Here is a 7,481-nt window from a genome sequence, read left to right as displayed (position 1 = left end):
AAAGAGCAGACATTAAAGGGCTTCTGAATCTGAATGACTGCCCACACAGGAGAGCAGCAAGTATCGGCTGCACTTCAAGACAGACTCCAGCGTGTGTGTGTGTGTGTGTGTGTGTGTGTGTGTGTGTGTGTGGTCTGGTCTCAGAAAACTTAAATTCACCTGGACACACGGAGATGCCCCAGGCTGGAGGGAGAAAGGATGCCAGTCATCCTCCAGGGCACCCCTTTTTGACTCTGGGGAAACGGAGGCCCAGAGAGACAGCACACAACCGTGAGAGCTGGCAGACTCTGAAGCCCTGAGGAGTGACTTCCTCTAGCATAGAGACCTTCACCTTCCCTTTCTCAGAGATGCTGCAGTCCTGGTGACAACCTGCACTTTCTGCCATAGAGCCAACTCGCGTGGCAGGGTGCAGCGGGCACTGGGGGAACTGGGCACACTGCCCAAGGGCCATGCTGGGAGCAGTCGGGCAGTTCCCATTCTGGGCTAGAAGGGACCCTGGGGGCCAACTTCCTCCTCCTCACCCTCCCACTTACCTCCTCTGCCTGAGTCCCCTGATTGGTGACTATGCCCTCTAATGCTTAACCCTGCTCTGTTCAGGCGGAGGCTTGGACTGACTAGGTTCAAATCCTGGCCATGCCACTCACTACCTGTGTGGCTGTAGTTAGGCTGCTGGTGCCTGCAGTCTTGGATCCTTCTGTAAAAGGAGGAGAAGATGGCCTTCTCATAGAGTGATTGGAGGACTCGGTGAGGTCAGGTGCACACTGCAGGCGCTCAAGGTCCAGCGCCTCCTTTGGGTGCATGGGTGTTTTTCCAACTCTTGCCAGCTTGAGAAATTTATGGCCAGGAGTTGGGTGTGGTTCATGTTTGTGTTTCCACAACACCTAGCACACAGTAGGTGCCTTGCCTTCTCTGTACATTTATAACCTGTGTTTTTACTCTGTGAGTTAGTGAGTGAGTGAGTGAGTGAGTGTGTGTGTGTGTGTGTGTGTGTGTGTTGGGGGGGGGGTGCCCTCCTGTGTGTTAAATTTCCTGAGGACAGCCTGGCACACAGTACAGTGGGGCCTTGACTTACGAGTGTCCCGACTAACGAGTTTTTCGATATACCAGCCGTCTATCGGCTGATTTTTTGCTTTGAGTTCCGAGTTAAAATTCGGGTTACGAGCCAGCTTCAGATACCCCACTGCTAGTTGGCACAGCAAACGTCACAGTGAACGCCACAACATCAGCCCAGCATCATGTGTCTCACTCGTTCACTTTAATGATTTGACATGAGTCATTTGAGTTACGAGCTCGGTCACCGAACAAATTAAACTTGTAAGTCAAGGTCCCACTGTATTTGCTGACATCTGTGTTGACTGCTAGAGACACCACCCAACCCCCAGCATCCAGGCAGTAGTGCCACTGCTGCTCCCCTCTGCCACCTGCTTCCCCAGCCTGAATCGCTAACATCCTGTGCCCTGTGCTTGCCCCGCAGACGCCAGCATGTCTCCAGATGCCAGCAAGCCGAGCCACTGGTGCAGTGTGGCATACTGGGAGCACCGAACGCGTGTGGGCCGCCTCTATGCGGTGTACGACCAGGCCGTCAGCATCTTCTACGACCTACCTCAGGGCAGCGGCTTCTGCCTGGGCCAGCTCAACCTGGATCAGCGCAGCGAGTCGGTGCGGCGGACGCGCAGCAAGATCGGCTTCGGCATCCTGCTCAGCAAGGAGCCTGACGGCGTGTGGGCCTACAACCGCGGCGAGCACCCCATCTTCGTCAACTCCCCGACGCTGGATGCGCCCGGCGGCCGCGCCCTCGTCGTGCGCAAGGTGCCACCGGGCTATTCCATCAAGGTGTTCGACTTCGAGCGCTCGGGCCTGCTCCAGCACGGGCCCGAGCCCGACGCCGCCGACGGCCCCTATGACCCCAACAGCGTCCGGATCAGCTTCGCCAAGGGCTGGGGGCCCTGCTACTCCCGGCAGTTCATCACTTCCTGTCCCTGCTGGCTGGAGGTCCTGCTCAACAACCACAGATAGCGGCGGCCGCGAGGCCGGCCGACCTGCCCACCGCCAGGCGGGCCAGCGCCAGAGACACAGCCCCACGGACGAAACCCCCCAAATATCATCTACCTAGATTTAATATAAAGTTTTATATATTATATGGAAATATATATTATACTTGTAATTATGGAGTCATTTTTACAATGTAATTATTTATGTATGGTGCAATGTGTGTATATGGACAAAACAAGAAAGACGCACTTTGGCTTATAATTCTTTCAATACAGATATATTTTCTTTCTTTTCCTCCTCCCTCTCCTTTTTTTTTTTTTTTTTAAAGAAAATGATACAGCAGAGCTAGGTGGAAAAGCCTGGGTTTGGTGTATGGTTTTTGAAATATTAATGCCCAGACAAAATGCTAAACCAGTCACTCATTGATAATAAAGTATTCGCATTCTAGGTTTTTTTTTTTTAAACTGTCTTCTTTTTAACAAAGAGGGACATGCATGGTATTAGAGGGTTTCTGACCCATCAGACATCCTGCAATTTGATCCCCTTACCAGATAAAGAGTAGAGGGGATAAACTAAAAAGGGAGGAAGGGCATGTTTACTCTGAAGACCACAGGAGTTCTGCTGTTCCTTCTTACCCACGGCTGTGGTGTGTCCACAGGATGGGAGGAGGAGGGAAAGGGGAGAGTATTTGGGCCCTATCCCAGACTGATGATGGAGGCTCCTGCTCCGGCCTAGAGGAACTTCCAGTTGGATGGTGGAGACTCGGGCCCACGCCTCCCATCTCTGAGCCATGCACAAGCTAGAAGAAAACACTACATCTCACTCAGGGAAAAGCAGGCGGGCTGTAGGCTCACCTACCACCACGCAGAACCCAGGGTGACACTCCTCTTAGGGCCTCCCAGGCTGCCCTCCCACCCACTCTGAGTAGCTCAGCATCAGCCCGTCTAAGGCCGCATTCATGAGTTATGCAAAGGCAGGTGGTTTTTTACTCTTTAACAGGGAAGAGTTGAGGTTCTGGAAGGGTCAGTGGCTCACTCATGAGGCAGATCTGGGTTAGAAGTTGCATCTCACTGTAGGACCAGAGCCATATTACATCAGTTTTCTCTGATGAAGGAAATTCAGAAAGGAAAACCTCCTTGGCCAAATAGCGAAGGGGAATGTTATGTTATACAGTATATCTTTCCTGGAGATTTACATCAGCATAGCAAATGCTCTGAGAAGTCCTGTGGCTTCTCTGTTGCTGCATCATAAATTATCCTAAAACTTTGCAGCTTGAAACAGCTAACATTTATTATCTCATACTGTTTCTGCTTCAGGAATGTGGGAGCAGCTTAGCTGGGTGGTTCTGGTTCAGGGTTCCATGAGGTTGCAGTAATCTGAGGTTTAGTGGGGGCTGCAGGACCCATTTCCAAGCTTATTCCTGGGGCTGTTGGCTGGGGGCCTCAGTGCCTCACCATGGAAGCCTCTGCTTTTGGCCACTCATGGCATGGCTTCCCCCAGAGCACATGATCCAAAAGAGACCAAGAGCAAAGCTGTCACCTCTTACAACCTTATCTCAGAAGTGACATCCCATCACTCCTGCACATTCTGTTGGTCACACAAGCCGTTATTGCTAACGTGGAAGAGACTACACAAGAGTGTGAATGCCAAGAGGTGGGGATCATAGCCACTGTGTCCAAGAAAAGGATCATTTCACTTTGTTTCTTGAAGTGATTTGCCAGTAGACTCCCCACCTGTTACTCCTGTCCCCATACAAAGGCCCAGGAGTACCTGTGGGCTGGTTGTTCACTGCTGACAGCTGGACAGGCCAGGCACCTCACTGAACCCTGCCCTGAAGACGCTCCTCGGGGATGCCTGCCTCACTGGGGTACCCTCAGTGTGGGGTCCGTGGAGGCACCTCGGGCTCAAACAGCAGGATCTGCAGGAAGACTGAATAAGGAGCCAGATCCGTGGGCGTGCGGAGGGAAGGGAGCGGGGGCCTCCCAGGAAGTCTCAGTGCTTCACCTCTAATCCTTGCAGGAGAGATGAGTGGCAAGGTGACGGGCTAGGAGTGGCAGAGGGGGCAGGAGCAAAGGGGCAATGCCATAGGAGTGGCAGAAACCAGGAGGCATCCACTGTGCAGATGAGGCAGGAGAGGGGAGTCTTCAGACACTGCACCTCCCAGGCCTTGGTCCTCGTGCCTGCATTCCAGTTCGAGCTCTACCATTCACAGAGTGGCTTCAGAGACTTCTTAAGGTGCCTCAGTGTTCAGGGGATAAAACTATTCCCACCTGAGAAGTAGGTGTGAATTGGAAGAATCAAGCAAAGCACATCGTACCTGGTTCATCATTAGTGCCTATCATCTGTTACTAATACAGGGCCGGGGCTGGAAGGGATGCTGGGGGCCCATACATGCTAAGATGAGAATAGTTGGCATTCAGGAGGCGGATGGGCTGGTTTCTGAGTGGGCCAGTGAGCTATAAGAGCTAAACTAAAGGGATTTCCCAGAGGAGGGCCAGACTGCTGGCAGGAATAGGTCACCTGAGCCCTGAACCCTTTCTGGCTCATTACGACAGTGCCCATTAATGCCAGTCTCCTAACAGAGACTCCTTATCCTTCGAGGCAGCAGCCAGTCACACCCAATGCCTCGGCATGGAAGTGATAACTCCCCTTCATCTGAGAGCAAGAGGGACGGAGCTTAACTCTCCCATTTTATAGATGAGGAAGCTGAGGCCTGAAGTGGGGAAGTGCTTATCTCAAGCCAGGTGATCATGGGTGCTGGGATGTGAGCAGGTTTCCTGCCTCCCACCCACCTCAGGGTCTACTTCATGCAGACCACATGGTGACATCCCTTCCCCATTTCCCAGATTCTCAGAGGTGCCCACCAGGCAGATGACATAGTTTCCCTCTAGAATTAAGCCTCTTGGACCACACAGTTTATCATGGAAAACTGTCCTGGTTCCCCTGCCAGCCTTGGGCCTGGCCCTCCTGGGAGGCACAACTCCCTCTGCTGTTCTGCACCTCCCAGGCCTTGGTCCTCGAGCCTGAGCAGAGCTGGGCTGTGCTACGTGGGGATGGGCTAAAAGTCACTGAATTATTTTCTCTTTTCAAGTCGATAATAACACCGTTTGTGAGCCCTTCCTATGTGCCAAGGGTCTTTTCTGCACCTAATCTCCACAAGAACCTCTGTGCAGTGTTCTCAGTTATTCCCCCTTTTCAGATGGAGAAACTGATGCTCAGTTGCTGTCATTTGGGCTCCTATGTGCTAGCTGTGATGGGCTCTGCTGGAGTGGCCTGTCCCTTGGGGACAGTCTGCGCTGCAGGGCTAACCTCAGGGACCCAGAGCCATCAACCTCACAGCCATTTCGCCTCCCAGACCTGCCCTGCTTTGAGGCAGGGGATCTCCCTGGGGTCCGGGGGTGGCCTCAAGTGTCAGGGAGAGGCTCTGTGGCTACCTTTCTTCATGGGGGTCTGAGAATCCAGCTCCAGCCCCTCCGTTTACAGATGGGGAAACCAAGTCCCAGACGGGAGAGGCTGACTGTAACAAGTGGTGGCAGGACCTGCCCTCCTTCCCCCTCGCCCAGGCTTGGTGCCCCTGGCAGCACTCCCATAGCTGGTGACTTGGCTCCGAAGGAGACACTTCCTAAGCAAGGCCTGGCCTCGGGAGTGTTGTGGGAGCCTGGTCCCTGCAGGCTCTGGGAAGCAATGTGGGTGGGGCTTACTGCCCCAAAGGCAAACTCAGGCCTAGAGTGGGGGTGGGGTGGGGGGGGAGGCAGGATAGTCTGCAATTGACTAGGTTTTTGGAGAAGGATTAGCCCATCACCTCCTCTCCATTCCACAGTGCACCCCATCTCCAGCCCCGCCCGCCGCCTTAGTCTCCTGGAGTGTCTGGGGTGTGGGAGTGGAGGGGTTAATCCAGCAGTGGGAGAAGCATCGCCCAGAGAGGGGACTCTGCAGATCTGTGTTTATGCCTCATGTGAGGAAACTCTAGGCCCAGAGGGGGCTGTGAGTAGCCCAAGGTCACACAGCAAGTTTAGGGCAGGGCTGGACCTAAAGCTTAGCTCTCGGGGATTTCCGGTCTGGGTGCTTCCTCTGTCTGGGCACAGGTTCCTCCGGTGCTCTGGAGGACATGCACATCCATCCCTCACCTCTCCTGTCCTGGAAGCTCCCATCCCCCACGCACATTTCAGGGGCCTTAAACGTTCTGGCCACCTCTGGCTGCAGCTGCCTGATGATAATCCTGACTTTGCCACTGGCCAGCTATGTGATCTTACGCACGTTAGGTTACGTAACCTCTCTGTGCAGCAGTTTTCTCATCTGAACAATAATAAGAGCATCTACCTCTGAGGTTCTTGGGAAGATTAAATGAATTCAGCATGTTAGGCACTCAGAACTGGCATGTAGGAAGCGTTCAGGAGTGCTCACTGTTTTGGGGCCTGAAGGGCAGCTCAGGGAGGTGAAAAAGGCTGATTTGGGCATTGCCTTACCTGTGAAATCCTCCGTTTCCTCAGGGGGAAAGTAGGGCGGTGATCCACTGGGATGTCCCCAGTCTATGACACCAGGGCCTCCCCCCTGTACCCCCCTCCCCAACAGCTGCTGTGGCTTCTTAACTGGGCCTCCTGCCAGTCCTGCCTCCTCCATCCCAAGCGGTGGTCTGCACGCAAATCCGACAGTGTGCCTCTTCTCCCATGACTCCCTGCACCCTCAGGATAAGGAACTACCTCCTAGAGTGGCCTTAATGGAATCTGACCCTGCCCTACCGCTACCTGCCAACCCCCTTCAAACACCACACTCCAGACCTCTCTGTCTCTCTGTCTGTCTGTCTGTCTCCCTGTCTCTCTCTCCCAGGTCTTTGTCCAAGCTGCCCCTACTCCAGATCATGCTCCAGCCTGCCCCGTCCAAGTACTGACCACACCGCTGCCCCTTTCTCTTCCCAGGGAGTCTCCTGGAAGCCGGAGATGTCTCACGTACTGTTTGCCCCCGTGGTCCTGGGCCCCTGCGTGTTTGTGGAATGAAAGGGTCATGGATGTGATGGATGTGGGTGTGTATTTTATAAATGCTAAAGGACTAAGCAGGCACCCACTGTGTGTGTGTGTGTGTGTGTGTGTGTGTGTGTGTGTGTGTGTTTAGTATCCTGTGTCTCCGTGACAACCCCCAGCTGGCTTCTCCTTACAGGCCCCTAAGAACCCTCACCCTCTCCCCTATCCTCAGGCCCTGGGCTCTGGGGGCTCATCTTCTGCAGCCTTATTCTACCCTCTCAAGAGCGTGGTAGCAAGAATTCCTGGTTGGGGGTGTTGTCCCTTTGATAATTTAGAACACAGAGTCAGAGCACATCCATACTGGGAAAGGTTCTTAGAGTGCATCTGGTTCCATCACTCACAGAACTGAGGCCCAGAGAGGGCAGGGTGCTAACCAGGGTCACACAGCAAGGCAGTGGCAGAGGGGAGCCAAACCCATGGCCCGGGGCTCCTTCCAGAGCTGGCCTCTCAGCAAAGCTGCAGAGTCTTCTG

General features: G+C 53.9%; 1 protein-coding gene across 1 annotated transcript in view; it reads left to right on the top strand.

Moving 5' to 3' along the window:
• Window positions 1-2,439, top strand: part of SMAD6 (SMAD family member 6) — an 80,470-nt gene extending 78,031 nt beyond the window's left edge. The window contains exon 7 of the mRNA XM_015568472.1: window positions 1,475-2,439. Within this exon, the coding sequence (XP_015423958.1) occupies window positions 1,475-2,016 (542 nt within the window). The 3' untranslated portion in view covers window positions 2,017-2,439. The remainder of the gene's footprint in view (window positions 1-1,474) is intronic.
• Window positions 2,440-7,481: the final 5,042 nt, after the last annotated feature.

Source organism: Myotis davidii, unplaced genomic scaffold (genome assembly GCF_000327345.1).
Source record: "Myotis davidii unplaced genomic scaffold, ASM32734v1 scaffold461, whole genome shotgun sequence".
Taxonomy (NCBI): Eukaryota; Metazoa; Chordata; class Mammalia; order Chiroptera; family Vespertilionidae; genus Myotis; species Myotis davidii.
This window is presented reverse-complemented; position numbering and strand designations above follow the sequence as displayed.